This window comes from Tympanuchus pallidicinctus, unplaced genomic scaffold (genome assembly GCF_026119805.1).
Source record: "Tympanuchus pallidicinctus isolate F22 unplaced genomic scaffold, pur_lepc_1.0 scaffold16, whole genome shotgun sequence".
Lineage (NCBI taxonomy): Eukaryota > Metazoa > Chordata > Aves > Galliformes > Phasianidae > Tympanuchus > Tympanuchus pallidicinctus.
Genome location: NW_026294679.1, coordinates 12,100,479 through 12,115,331, shown reverse-complemented (window position 1 = coordinate 12,115,331; position 14,853 = coordinate 12,100,479). Strand labels below are relative to the sequence as shown.

Sequence of the window (14,853 nt, the reverse complement as noted above, 5' to 3'; positions counted from 1 at the left end):
ATAGCACTGCCGCAGCCTGGCACCATGGTGGGGAAGAAGTGGCTTTGCAGTCTGCTGCCCCATCCTCAGGGCCTGGTGTAGGGCTAGCAGCGTTGTTGACATCAGCAGCAGCTGACAGCAAACACTGCTTCTGCCTGCTGCTACTGCGGCCATTTTAGCTGCCATCCTACACACGTTCCCTGGTGAACCCCCAGGCTTGAGTGGGCTGCTTGGCTTTGGGGCTCCCTGTGTGCACTGCAGAGAGGCTGAGCAAGGTTTAAAGCCACCACAAGACATGGCCAGCAGATGGGGACGGGCGCTCTAGGGCCACCAGACAGACCCTGACAGGCGTGAGACAGCCGCTGCACGCCTCGTCGGGGCACAGGCACAAGGGGCAGCGCCCACATCCCCCTTCCAGCCAGTTCCGCCACTCACAACATGGCGGCCATCACACTACTCCGGGCCCCCTCTCCGCAGCGCCACACTCAAGATGGCAGCTCCCTGCAAGCGGACCCCGCCCCTCCCCGTTCTGCCCTGAACGATAGCGTGTCGAGCCAATAGCCGTCCAAATCGCGCGCCGTCTGCCCAGTCAGAGATCGGATGGGGCGGGACGAGGCGCGGGGTGCCCCCTCGGCTCCCGTCCCGGGCCGCAGTCGGGCTGGGGAGGCGGGGAGCGGGGGGTGGGGGGGATGGCGAGGAGGTTTCGCGCCGCCATGGCCCTGATGTTGTTTCAGGCGCTACCCGAGGGGCTGCCCGCCAGCGTGGAGCCCGCCCAGGTAGGAGGCAGCCCGGGGGGCGCCGGTCGGAGGGTTCAGTGTGTGCTGGGGGGTCCTGAGCGACAGCTGGCTGCGAGGGGCGAGGGTTGTCAGCGGGCGAATCGTGGGCTGGGGGCAGCGTCTGGGGGGTCTGCCGAGGTTTGGGACTGAAATGGAGCTGGGGGTGCAGGGAGCGGGGTTTGGGACCGTGCTGGGGCTGGAGGAGCAGCATGGGTCGGGGCTGCTGTAGGCTGCAGGAGGGGCTGCAGAGGGAACGGCAGCCGCGGTGAGGGCACCGGCCTGCGGCGCTGGCAGGTGCGGGTGTCATCTGGGAGGTGACAGGGCAGGGGTGGCTGGCCCAGGGAGCAGGGCTTGCCCGGGCAAAGGAGGTTGGTGTTGCATAGGAAGTGTGGGGTGAGCCTCAGCTTTGGGGAATCATAGAGTCATTAAGGTTGGAAAAGGCCTCTAAGATCATCTAGTCCAACGCATCAGCCCGTCACCACCATGCCCACAAAACCGTGTTCCTCAAGGGAAGGAAGGAGGGAGAGTGTTTCAGCCAGGATGATGGGAAGCAGCCCTTGTCTCTGTAGGCTCTGACTGCCTTCTTCATGCCTATAGGGTTCTGAAGAAGTTCATTCACTCTCCTTCATCACTTTACTCAATACTGTGCCTGTGCTATGATGTTCTCCAGCAGTGTTCTTAGACTGCCCTTTGCAGAATCCATAGACCTTCACCTTGCTCAGTGTTGCTCATAGACAACTGTGCTGGGCCAGGTGTCCCATGCACAACCTGGAACCTGCTGTTCATGCAGTCATTATGTCTTTTTCATTCTCTGCACAGCATAAATTGAGCAGGATGCCTTCAGATTTGATGGTCTGCTTAGGAGGCAGGAACTGCGTTTTGTATTTGTTGAAGATCTAGACCTTCACAGATTATATGAATGAATTTACTGAAGTTCTAAGTCCTCCTGGATACTGATCTGTGCCTGCAGACCACAGGTGCTGTGGTTACTCGGTGTGTAGTTTCTCTGGGACACTGGTGTGGAGTGTTCTTTCTGGGAAAGGCGTCCATTGGAAATCTTTCTGACTTCTGTTGTGAGTAGAGAGGTGTTTGACTACAGATGTTTTAAATCTTATTTTTTCAGGGCACTGGGAGTACCAGACAGACTTTAAAGGCTTTGTAATTAGAATCATAGAAGCATTAAGGTTGGAAATGATCTCTCAGATCATTCAGTCCAACCATCCAATTGGTAGTGCCGTCCGAAATTTTCTTGCTGTGATTTGGCCTTTGCTGCAGTAGAGAGCTGCAAGGTTGTGCTGAACCGTGTGTTTTCCATGCTGTCTCAACTGCCCTGAGCTGATGGAAGTCCCAGCGCTTGCTCTGCTCCACCATCAAACCAACATATACCAACTGAGTGTATATAGGCACAAGGTGTTGTGGTGTTCCAGCTGTGAGCGGCAGCCAGGCGCTAGGATTGTCTAGACAAAAGCTGCGAGGGTCTTCAACCCTATAAATGCTAGTAAGAACAATATACCTGCCTTGAAGGTTGTGAAAGACACTCCCTGTACAGCTTGTGCACTAGTCAAGGAACAGGTAGAGGAAAGGAAATGGAAGTAGAAAAGGAAGAAGAGAAGTATTCATACACGTATCTGACTTGTAGGTATCCTCTCCAATCAGTGCACCAGAAGTAATCCCAAAATAGTAAGTCTTGGGTAGTACAGTACGTGATGGTGAGAGAGAAGAGCTTTGACTGCCTGTGTTTTCTTTGGAGCATTTAGATATGGATGTGTCTCTTACTCGTTTTCTTTTCATAGTTTGTCTATATAAAACTCATGTGGTTTATTTTAGATCTTAGACTGTCTGTCAAAGAGCTGGTATTATCTCACAGCATACTACAGATTGACAGCAACCCACTCAAAAACTGTCGTTTTTGAGTAATGTGGGATATGTATATATATATTTGAATCATGTGTGATCTGGGAAATGAGAATGTAACTAAACTTTGTCTGCTTTCATGTTGCCTTAGAGTATGATTTCCTTGGAGGTGATGCGCTTGTAGTGGTGAGCAGTGCTGGCCTGGGAAGATCTCTGCACCAAGGGTTCCTATGGTTTTAGCTAGACCTCTGACAGCATTCAGCTCTTGGTCTCTGCAGACCATGGCTGCCCTCACTGCCCATGGTGACTGCTGCCTGCTGCCACCTCCATCTCAGACAGTTGCAATGCCCTGCTTGCTTCTGCTGCTGGGTAGGGCTTGTTGAGGGTTTGTGCTTCTCTGAGCTGGAGGTCTGAGGCTGGGAGGTGCTGCAGGAAATGTGTCCTCTAAATAATTCAGGAGGTGGAGCTGTGCTGCCTGGCCACACTGAGCAAACATTGCTGAGAACATGCTGTACTGTGCAGGAGGGTCTGATTTTTTTCAGGTTAAAATAAGTCCAGGCTGCTGAGGATCTTGGAAGACCTTTCTTTTAATGAAGTCTTGTTTTGGGTGGCAGGTGGAAGAGAATGAAGATAATTAGCACAGACCAATCCTGAGTCCAAGTTCTTTACCTGCCCCTGTGACTGTTCATTGCGTGTGTGCTCACCATGGAGCACAAAGCTCCCCGTTAACAAGAATTGGAGCATTTATCTGCAGATTAAGGGAAGATACGTTGCAGTTGTGTAACAAAAATAAGATCAGAGTAAACACAGGAAAAAGAAACCTGGCCATGCCCCGTTATGGCTGCACTTGTATAGCATTAGCTGTGCGCTGTCCTCACGGCTTGAGGGAGAGGGAAGTGGGGAAGTAAGAAATGAATTAGAATGTCTTTTAAAATAAATATCTTTAAAAAACAAGCTTGATCAAATTTGTAGTGTTAAACTTTGAGCATTAATAATTATTCTATTGCGGATTCTATTGCAGTACATCCCTACAGGGCAGACTAAAGGTTATTTGACCAGCCATCTGCTTCCCACTGCAAGCAGCTTAATTATCACATCGTTTTCTCAACTGTTGTTTTCTTTAAAAACAAGAGATTTAAGTGAATGTTAACTATGTGGCAAGCCTGAGGAATCTGTCTTTCTCTAATAAGATGGTTTTGAGCCAAAATCTGACAGAAGCACGGATCTCCTTAAAGGCCCATTTCATTCCAAATGGAAGAGTTCTTGAAATGCTGTGACTTGAGAGATGATTCATCTGGGTGGCAGAGAGGAGCCTTGTGTCCAGGACAGGCCTGACGTGACTTGGTGCATCTGACACCCCTTTAGCAGTGTTTGTGCTCAGGGCTGTGCTGGCTGTGACCACACATGAAGTTACCAGGCTTGATCCAGACCTGCCAGCGCTTGGGACCTTTTAGGAGCGTCACTTCAGGTGGTGTGTGAGCAGCAAAGCTTCAGTTATCCACGTCTAAGAGAGACCCATGTCAAATTATGCCAGCTTTTTCAGTTAATGTATAGGTAATTAGTTGCAGTAGCACTTTGGTGCTTCCTGAAATGCTGTGGGTCCTTCAAGAGAAGAACTGCTTATACAACCCCAGAGCTGTATTTTGCCTGCTGAAGTATCTTTGTGACTCTTGCTTTTTGGCTTGCTGATTTCCCCAGTTTTGGCAGGAGGCAGCAGAGATCAAAGTACGGCCTGTACTTCCTCAGAGCAGAGCCACTAAGTAACTGAGCAGATTGAATTAAGGACCGCTCATACCACCGTGGTTATACCTCCTTGTGCTCCAGTGTCTCATCTGGATAGCATGCTTCCACACTGATTAACATTCTTCCATTTGTGAGCTGCCCTCACCATCGCACACAATGCTGTAAGAATTTCTCTTTGCATCTCAACAGCTGTGCAGCAGATGGAAGGCCTGGTTCAAAAGTGTCCTGTGTGCCCTAGGCGAGAGCAGGGTGTTTGTTTAGGCCAAAAGATGGGCTCATCTTCTGCCCTCATCCTCTGTCCCACAGTGTCTGTGCTGTGCCCTTTGGTCCCAGCTGTGCCTGTGCAGATCTGTCCTTGTCAGACGTATCCTGGATTGTTGGTAACACATTGCTGCAGGTGGCCCTTTGTTCTGTCTCCTGACAGCACGCAGGTTTGGAGGTGTTCCTGTGACTCGCATTGCCCTGTTCTGCAGGGGACAAGAGGTAACCAGGTAACCTTTTCCAGGTAGTTGCATAAGAACCTCCTTGGTAATGTGTTTAACTAGTGACTTTATGGCTGTACACGCTCCTGTCTGGCGTTTGTTTTTGTGGGATCATGAATCCCTGAAGACTGGGCAGACTACTGATGGGGCTGTGAGGACCCAGCATATCAGGGACATCTCAGAAGCAGTTCCTTGAATCCAGGTTGGTGACAGACAACCATGGAAGGGCAGTTGTTCATAAATGGGCAATGTGCTAGTTGTGTGATGCAGCCAGCCTGATGGCCAGGTTTTGGTCTGTGCTTACAAGCCAGAAGAAAACAAGCATGCAGCATGGAATGTTGGGATGATTTCAGGAAACTTCTGCCATTTCACATACTGCCAATCTCCTGATGTTGATGGGCTACAAAGAGGCAGGCAGGTATGGTGAGCTGCAACTGATGTTTACAAGGAATGGGGTGTTGGGTTTGGGGAAGTGCTGGAAAGCCCCTTGTGAGGTTCATAGATACAATCCTTAGGACAAGCAGAGGAAAGCTTTTACCTCAAGAAATTCTCCTTTCATTCCTCTTTATTCTTTTGCATTGCTCTAAGATGGAAGGTTCATCACTAGTGGTGATGCGGTTTTTATCATAAAATGTTTAGAGTTGAGACCTTAAAGGCCATCTGGTCCCACTCCCCTGCAATGAACAGGGACACGTACAGCTCCATCATGTGCCTGACCTTGCCAGCTTATTGAGTACAGGCAAGTCTGTGAGTTGGTGGTCAGCGGACTGGATGCACACCCTAGCTTTGGGAAAGGCTTCACTTTGGAGTTTGATTGTTTGATTTGCTGGCCTGCAATGTCAATCAGCCTCGTGGAGCAAACTGATGAGAGGTCAGCTTTCAGAGTTCTAGTGGTTACAGAACTACCTTTTTTTTTTTCTTTTTTTTTTTCGGTCTCCTGCAGGAATCTCACCACCACCTTGAGCTTTCCCTGTGCAAAAGGTATTGAGCATCGCCTGTTGGAAGTGGGGAAACTCAAACATGAATGGTATATGCCCACAGGCATTGCAGAGGGCTTTTAATGAGCAGAACTGATTGGCTCTTTTCTCTTGTGTCCTGACTCTTCATAATAAGTTTTCATTTGTTAATGGTGCATCAGTAGTTGGGTACTTGGAAACTTTTCCCTTCTGTGGGATCTGCTTTAAGTCCCTGTGCTGGGTGATGGCCAACATGGGAGCTGTCTGTTGGATCCTTCAGATCAGGCTGTTAACATTGCATCCATCGGCGCCTCTGACAGCTCGGTGGCACTGGCTGTGGGCACATGGATCCCAGCTGGTTGAGCTAACCAGGGATTGTGAATGACCCGTGGAGAATAAGAGGATTAAACACTACCTAGGGCCTGGAGGAGGTGGTGGGCATTGTACAGGGACATTACAAAGGCTGGGAAAAACCTTTTAAGAATGCAGCCTGTCTTCAAGGCCATTGTGTATTGGGCTGACTTCATTGTGTCCTGCGCATCAATTGTTGTAGACCCACAGGGAAAGTTACTCTTATGTGTTCTTCTCACCCCTCCTTGCAGGAAGAAAAGTCTCTTCTTTAGATAGGATCAGAAGGACCTTCGCTCTGTGCTTGGAAAGCATTTAGTGCAGCTACCTGAATGTATGAAGGTCATGAGTCATGTCTGGGTGCCCTGCGTGATGAATTCCTCCCTTTGTTGCTGGTTGTCTGTTGGTTAGGCTGCAGACTGCTTTTCAAGCAGCAAACGCTGAAGAGGAGGAGGAGGGTTGGGGGTGCATTGTGTTGTCTTCAGATTACCTTGTCGTTTTGACTTCTGCCTATTTAGGAGAAACAAACTTCACCAACAGCTTTCATTCGGCTCTTCAGCCTCCTTCGATCTGAAGCTGAGATAAAGCAGGCTTGCAGACATCTGTCGCTGCTGATTGTCCCTGTTTACTGACACTTAGCGCCTGGACTCAGACAAAGCCTGCCTGAAATTGCAGTGGCAAAAATAAGTTTTCCCTTAAATTATTTCTCTCTCCTTTTTCTGTCTGTATTGATTGTTCTGTCCCTTTGTTCACCTCCTGTTTTTGTAAGGAAAAGGAGCATCCATTAGGAATCTTTTCCATCTCGTGTACTTGATTATTAAATTTCCCTCTTGAGTTTGTGGTTTATTTTACAACATTTCTTGCTATTTTGCTTTGTCCTTCCCAGGCCTTCCCAGTGTAATCGCAGGACCAGTTAGGCTCTGCAAACCAGTTTTGTGCCCCCAGGTCTGTCCCTTGCCTGTGAAGCCCAAGGACCATCCTTTCATTAGAAGATGAAAGATTTCATCCAGGAAAGCCTGGAGTAATTCTCCTTGTCATTCCATTGCTTTTCATAGGAAACTTTAAGTTCTTGTGGCATTTTATGGTCAGACTCCGAAATGAATGCCCCTAAATTTTGTTTATTTGTGTCCTTGCTGTGAGAGCTTTCCTTATCACCAGCTTTTCTCTTGCACAGGCACTGTCTGCCAACAGCTCTTCTGAAGGCACTTTCCTTCCCTGCAGGACAGGGTGCAAGGTAAAACTTGTTTATGCTTTGAACTAATGTCTAATGTCTTTCATTAAAGGAATAGGCTTTAAAAATACTGCTTTTACCCGGTTCATCCCATTAACTTGTTAATTGCAGGTCTGACTGCTTTTGTGTCAGCTTTTTTCCCTGCCCCAAGAGCAAGCATTTCGGTCTGAGAGCTTTTGATGAGAGGGAGGGATATGGAAGAAAAAACAAAACAAAACACATTTTTGTTAGTTTTGCAGAGGGGTTTTTTTCCTTCTGTGGTGAATTTAAAAATACTGTCAAAAATAATGATTTTTTTAGAAGTCACTTTGTGCTCCTGGGTCTTTCCTTCAGGACACTGCTGCTTTTTGCAAGAGCTCTTCAGCTCTGATCCAGGCTGACTGTGTGATATTAAGCAGACAATTTCGCATTTCTCATTCCAGTGTCCCCATGTCAGGTGGTGGATGCACTGTGAGCTGTGGGGTTTTTTGTGTGGGTCAGAATAAGGGAAGGTTGTGTGGCACCAGGTGTGTAAATGCTGTGTAATTTCCCTCTTCAGCTGGGGGCCTAAATGAGAGCCTTCAGGTCTCAGTTATTAGTTAACCAAGAAACTCCTGTTTCTTCTGCAAGGTTTCGGTCTAGAGGTTTTCAATGGCCTCCAGTGCTATGGTCAATCTTTACCTAATCGTTGAGACGTGGTTTTATGGTTCTTGGCTTCTGCTGTGCTCAGGTGGGAGCTGTTCTTCTGTTTGTCTGGAAGGCATTGCTGTAAATCATCAACGTAGGACAATACAAGAGGCTCCAGCTTTTGTTCCCTTTGTGGCATGTGCTGTGTTTGCTGCACAGAGGACAAATACTCAAGTGAGAGCTTTTCCTCCTTCACAGCTCCTGGTTAATTGGCTCTGCAGTCAGGAAGCTGAGTTTCACATACTGCCTTCCCCTTGGAGACAGTGGCAGGCAGAGCTGCCTGGGACTCAACCAGCAGGTTGAGTGAGTGAGGCTGTGAAACCAGAGCTCTGCAATGCTAACACAGGTTCTGCAAAGTGAGCACAGAACCCAAACTGGCAGCACAGACTGTTTTCGTAGCTGCATTTTGGCTTTAAAAATCTTCAGATGCTTAGACAGGGGAGTCTGTTTTCTAGACCTGTGAACCACGAAGCAAAATCCTTTGGATGGCTGTGAACCACAGGAGCCTGCTGTACATGCCTTGGAGAGTGGAGGGGAGAGTAGCTGGGAGCACACTGCCAGCAGGTCCTATTGCATGGGGGTGGTGTTGGCCAGGCAGGCAGCACAGCTTCCAAGTGCCCCCTAGACATGGACGTCAGCACGCAAGCTTGCCTTGCTTTCTTTGGCAGCAATGAGTTCAACTGCCCAGCCACTCAGCTGCTGGGAAGGCTCAGACATCTGTTCTTAGAGGATGGGATACCTTTATAATAGCCAAACTTTCTTTGAAGAGCAAGGTGATCTGATGTGTTTGAGGAGGGTGAGGAGGATGGTTTACATTTGCACACCAAAGAGGCACCCTCCATTTCCAAACAAGCACCTCCTGCCTTTTCACATTGCACTTTTTCATTCAGGTGATGAAATGGACCTGCTGGTTTGACTGCCTGGTTCTTTAGGTCTAGCATACCTCCATCCTGACGTGCTTGGACTTTCCATCCAGCAGCCTTTCAGATAAACTTCAAGTCCTTCTGAAAATAGTGAGTGAAAATAGTGTTCCTCCGTGCATTCATTGCTCTCATTAATAGTGAGTACCAATAACACCTTTGAGCTTCTTATTCAAATTATGTAGTGTGTATCCTACAGAAGAGCCCTCTTCAGAGTGCCTCCCAAGGTTATGCTGCCACGTGATGGTTAATAAATGTTCATCAAAACAAATTGGGCTGGAGACTTTGAATAGTTTCCCAAGTCCTGTTCTCCATATTGCTGTTTGCAGCAAGCGTGACTTACTCTCAGCAGATTGACCTCATGTGGACTTGTGCCTGTGTAAGTAGCAGCTGAAATCAGTGGTCAGATGCTAATCACAAGCTGCAAACAGTGGGGCATTATTTAGGGAGAATGCTCTATGAGTCTCTCGTTGCAGCATTCTCATTCAAAAGGTCATTTCCGTGAGTTCGTGTGCAGCTGAATTTAATGTTCTTTCTCAGCGAGGCAGGCCACAGCGGAGAGTGCGTAATTATAATAAATACAACTTTGTTCTCAGTTGAAAAATCCATCTGAAATAAATTTTTTCCAGCTCTTCCAAGAAACGCTTCTAGTAAGATAAATAAAAGCAATTCTTGCAGATTTCACATTCATTCAGCAGGAATGTTGGTGGGTGTAGGGTGCCTCCACTTAAGTCACTCATTGCAGTGCCTTCTGGGCTCTTCAGCCCATGTTTTCAATAGCTGGCCATGGGTAGCATTTGCAAATTGCTCTCCTTACATGCCAAGTAAAGCCAAGTTCTTTCATTACGTTCACTTAGTGTGAACTCTGCTTATTACTTTTGAGTAAAATTGTTCTTAACAGCAAGTACAGGGAGTTGCTAGGCTCTCAACTTGAAAAAACTTGCAATGATGCTCTGATAGGTGCATCTGTTTTTAGGGACATGCATGTATTTATATGAGCTTTTGTGGCTTTTTTTTTCCCCACTGTGTAGGCAAAGTAGATTTGTTTTCTTCTGTATTCTGTTTTGCAACACTGGAAATATAGAAAAAGTCTCTGCCTAAACACAAAAGGGAAGCTAAGGGGACTTTTTTTTTAATTGAACTTCTAAGCAAGTACTTAAACAAAAAAATCCCCTCTTTGCTTTCATCTTCTGAGAGACTGAGCCGAGCGTGAAATGCTCTGACTTCCCTTGCTTTTAATTTTTTAACCAAGTATAGCACAGAGTCTGTACTCTTTGATCCTGCTGCTGCTGGAAGCTGAACCTTCATGCCGCGTCTCTGGGTCCCTGAGCAGGTCTGGTTACCTTTCAGATTCAGAGGGACTGTATGGGGTGGCCCTTGAGTGTCTATCCTTTTACTGCTCCTAATTGCATCTCCTTCCATTTGTGGTCCATGTGCTAGAGTAGATACTCATCTCTCGAAGACTTGATACTTCTAGAGGCCCAGTGAGTCTCCAGTGAAACCAGAGGGAGAATATACTCTCTGTTGTCAGAGTGTTGGTTAGTACCTTGTGGTCATCTTCCATATCGACCAGGAGCAGATTTCATCAACACCAAGATCACAACAGTCTGCCTTTTTTTTTTCCTTTTTTTTTTTCCTTTATTTTCTCACGGTATTCTTTTATTCTTTTCTCTCTTTGCTTGTCTTTGTTCTTCCCACTGCCTTCCTATTCTTGATGCAAGTCTTTGTGTTCTCTTAATTTTATCTACTGAAATGATCAGGATTAGGTGCTTGTACTTGCTAATGAAGTTCTCTGGAATCTCCTCCAAATTGTTGTTTCAGGATCTCTCTGGGCATCCTTGCAGACTTTTTCTTTTTTTTTTTTTTTTTCCCAAAGATTGTCTTGAGTTAGAAAATCAGCTTGTCCTAAAATGAAAACGTTCTTCAAAACCTGAATTTTGCATGGGCTATGTAAACTTGTAATTTGGATTTGGTTTGGTCTTTGGAAAGTAGGCAGTGCTGTTGTTGTCTGGGAAGTTACAGACACATGTGAAAAAACATGAGGAACTGCTGGAGGTCACATCAACTGTGTCTGCTTGGAGAACTGCCTCAATTCTCTCCAAGGCTTCACTTCTGCATTACTGCCATGTGCTGTGGGTGATGCTCACGAAGGTGGTCATTTGAGCAGTTGCAACATTCTCAGGTGCATGGCATTATGAAGTGTGGAAAGAAGAATGCCAGGCTTCCCAGATAGTTTCTTAGGACTCTACTTCAGCCTTTGCAAAAGCAAATGTGCAAAAGCACATTCTGCTTTGATCCTTGCTATGTTTTATGTGGGCAAATCGGAAAGCCCTTTTGCTAGAGGTTCATGCCCTTGGACTTCTGGAGGTGACCGCTGGTATTTGCTGGCACCTTCACTCCTTTCTAAGCCTCCATCAGGGCCAGTGTTCAAGGTTTTGAGCTGACCCGGACGGTCCCTATCCACTACAGGTTTCCTGTGGGATGTGTTAGACTTACTCCCCTCTTTATCCACTCTGAGAACAGTCGTTATTTAAAAGTTGCTCAAGTTTTTCAACGTGATTTTGGGATGACTGCTGATTCCTCCAGCCCCTTGTTTTCTAATCCCATTTTCTATGACTAACTTCAGTTGCGTGGTTTCCACAGTGAGGATTAGGGTTTACTGCCATAGGTACGTCATTCTGCCTTTGAAGCTGCTTGCTCATGCTTTCCTTGGCAAGCTCTTGCAGATATGCTCAGCAACAACAGAGATCTTATCTTTTCTAAAGCTGCAAAAGGGTTAATCAGAAGTGTGTTTATGAAACCAGGTTCTTTACTCTTCAAAGCATTTACTGTGATCGTTTTTGATGATTTTGGAAGATTTATCACATCTGTCTTAGTAATTTTTATTACATTTTTCTTTATTTTCTTGAAGCTTTTTTAATTATATAGGATATAGTTAAAGTTAACAATGATAAGCAGCTTTCCTTGGCAAGCCCTAAATTGCATGCCCCTTGGGTACGAACTGGAGAACGTGACTGTCTACACATGGATGGCAAGAGGTTTTTGGCTAGTATGTCTGGGGTGGTTGAATGAGCAAGCATAGGGCATCTGAAGTATGTCTGCAGCTTATAAACAAATGCAGGGAAAGAGTTTGCATCTCCCAGGCAGGCAGAGAGCTGCATGAGTGCTTCTTGTGGAGAGCCTTTTTGTGGTGATGGTCACCATTGTGATGGAGCTTGTTGTGGGCGCAGGGAGGAGGGCTGGTGGCTGTTTGAGGGAGTGCTACTTTTCATCAGGCAGGTGAAAGACATTGCTATTGATCAGGGGATTTCTTGATGTGGAGGCTCTCCAATGAAATGGAGCACCTATGCATATGCAGCGCTTCGTTAAAAACGTGACACAGGATGTGCTCTCTGATGGGAGTTGTTAATTATGCTTTTGGCTCTGTCTGCCTCTCCAGCAGATGTATACCACGGAGACATTTTTGCAACCCAATAAAACGTTACAGGATGCTTCACCTCAAGTGGAAACTTGATTGCTGCTTTCACATCAGGTGAGGTGCGTGCACACCTTACCAGAACTTGCACCTCTCCACTGGCAGAGCTCCAGGGTATTAATGCAAGGTTCGTGGATTGCGAGAGCCTGAATGGCTCTGGTGGGATAGGTGTTAGATGCCTGGCTCTGCTTATTTGGTATGATGCAGTTGATAAGCAGATGGTCCTGATATTAGTTCTTAATCACTGACTCAGTGTGGAGTTGTTTGTGTATTTCAATCCAAACTGTCTTGAATTTTTTTGTGCGATTCTGAAGACACAAGGGAAACTTCTTTGGATTTGCTGTGTTTATCCCTTGTCTAGTAATGAAGGCTGAACTTTGTTAATTGTGACTTCTGGCATGAAATTGTGTGCTTGGATACATGTAATATATGGGTCTTTCAGAAACCCATGGGAATCTGGTGACTAGTCTTTCAATTTAATTGCCTTTTGGAGTTGCACACATCTAGAAGCTTTTATTTCTGAAGGTTTCATTTATCTAACATTTTCCTATGCAGGAAGTAGCATCTCCTGGGATTTAAATATTTGCTGATGCAAACCTCTGCGATCATAGGACTGTTAAAGAACTATCAAGTGTCACATCATTCGGTCACCAGTTCAAATCTAGTCCAAAGTGGTAATGGATATTTTTGTACTCTTAACATCTTTCATCCAGATTTATGCATAGTTGCTTCAGCTAAAGACAGAGCTTGCTGCTCAGAGTTATGGATTCAAGTGGAAAGTAAAGACTAGAAGCAGATTTTTCTAGAGCAAGAACTTTTATTTGGCTCCTGTGTGTGGTTGTAAATCTATATGGTTGTCAGTGCTTTAGAAATAATAGCAGTAGTGTTTATTCAGAGGAGCATGTGGTTTGCTGTATAGGATGCAATGCAGGAAAGTGACCTCATTGGCCAGAAAAGCAAATGCATTAGTTAAATGTGGTATTATTAATGAACTCTCAGATGGCTTTTGAATTGCGAGAGTCTTTGAAGGCAGTACAGGAAGAATTAGACTTTGAAGAGTGTGAGTGATATTAGAATTTGACAGAGGGCTTTGGATGCTATCAGAAGCATTTCTGCACAAAGTGCTTCCCCAGTTCTTCCTGAGAGCTGCTCTTCAGAAGGGTGATGGATGGTTGGATGGGTGTGTGGTTGGGTAGGTTCTTTCCTTGTCTCTTCCAGCATTTGTTTGAGAATCTTTGTACGAAGCTTCACTTCTAAACCTTGCTTTTTATTTCACATTTCTGGTCAGGAATTGTAGACTTTAGTTTAGGGTAACATGTAGTACTTATGCTAACTCAACAGGACTATACGTTCTCCAAACTGTAGAGAGCTTGAAATACTTCAGTCCTGTGGCTTCGCATAGTGCCGTAGTTCATCTTTTTGGTTCCTTTTTCTGAAGTTGGCAAATCCTCTGCTAGATGTGTTGGGACATAGAAAGCCTTGTGAATCCCGGCAGCCAGGAGCCTGAACTGCTTGCCACCACCTCCTGTTTCCCAACCTTTTCCTGACCATTCCCTGAACGCTGTCTGGCTTGTTACAGGGACCAGATTGGCAGCGTATCAGGAATCAGTATCTGGAGTCCTTCAGGAAAGAAGCTGAAGATGCTGAATTCTGGTGTCCTGATTGTTAGAATCTGTTAGCAGAGACCTCCAGATGTGAAGAAAAGAGATGTTAAAGCCGGTACAAGTATTCTCTTTCTTTGTGCTCCTGAGTTGAGACATCTGAGTTGGCTTCCCTTCCCCAGAGTGCTGGGCAGCAGCCCATGGGAAATCACTGCTGGCTTCCCTCAGTGTTTTGAGGTACAAAAGGTATTTTATAAGGTATGAATATGAAGGGGGGAAGAGGGAGGGAAATAAGAAGATATTTAGTGACATTAAAAAGACCAAACCACTCACAGGATTTGAGCTGTCACTGTGGCATTTTTGACTGAGTTGTCAGTGTCTTGCGTGTCTTATTAATGTCTTTATATGTTTGTGTTCTGCAAGGATTGAGGAGGGAACTGTCTGTCTTAGGTCAATATGGAGCCCTGGCAACCGGGCAGAAGCTATGAGGTGCTTCACTTTCGTTCCTGATGCTGCTTATTGCTGCTATTTCTCTGACTGTCTCAGAGACAACTGGTCAGTTATTTATCACTTTCCTCTTAGAATATTCTGTTACAATGAAGTGGCTCAGAAGCATTGAGGGTTTTTTGTTAAATGCTGATTTGCTTTATAAAGGCACTATAAAGTTTTGGTCTTAGCTGCAGTGGGATGCCACAGAACAACTTTGGTCTGTCTTTTACGTTTCTGACTGTTTATTGCTGTGATTTCAACCAGAAATGGTGCGTGACTAGAAATCAGAAATTATCATCCATCTTTTTGCTGGAGATTAAAAATGGAGAGCTA

At 46.0% G+C, this 14,853-nt stretch overlaps 1 protein-coding gene across 4 annotated transcripts in view; it reads left to right on the top strand.

Moving 5' to 3' along the window:
- The first annotated feature begins 648 nt into the window (after window positions 1-648).
- WBP1L (WW domain binding protein 1 like) overlaps window positions 649-14,853 on the top strand; it is a 49,149-nt gene continuing 34,944 nt past the window's right edge. Inside the window, exons 1-2 of one of the 4 annotated variants that reach the window (XM_052677286.1) lie at window positions 649-755; window positions 14,010-14,149. In XM_052677286.1, the coding sequence (XP_052533246.1) occupies window positions 14,138-14,149 (12 nt within the window). In that variant the 5' untranslated portion in view covers window positions 649-755; window positions 14,010-14,137. Of the gene's footprint in view, window positions 756-7,312; window positions 7,373-14,009; window positions 14,150-14,853 lie in introns of all 4 variants that reach the window. The other 3 variants (XM_052677281.1, XM_052677284.1, XM_052677285.1) reach the window with 3 other exon arrangements.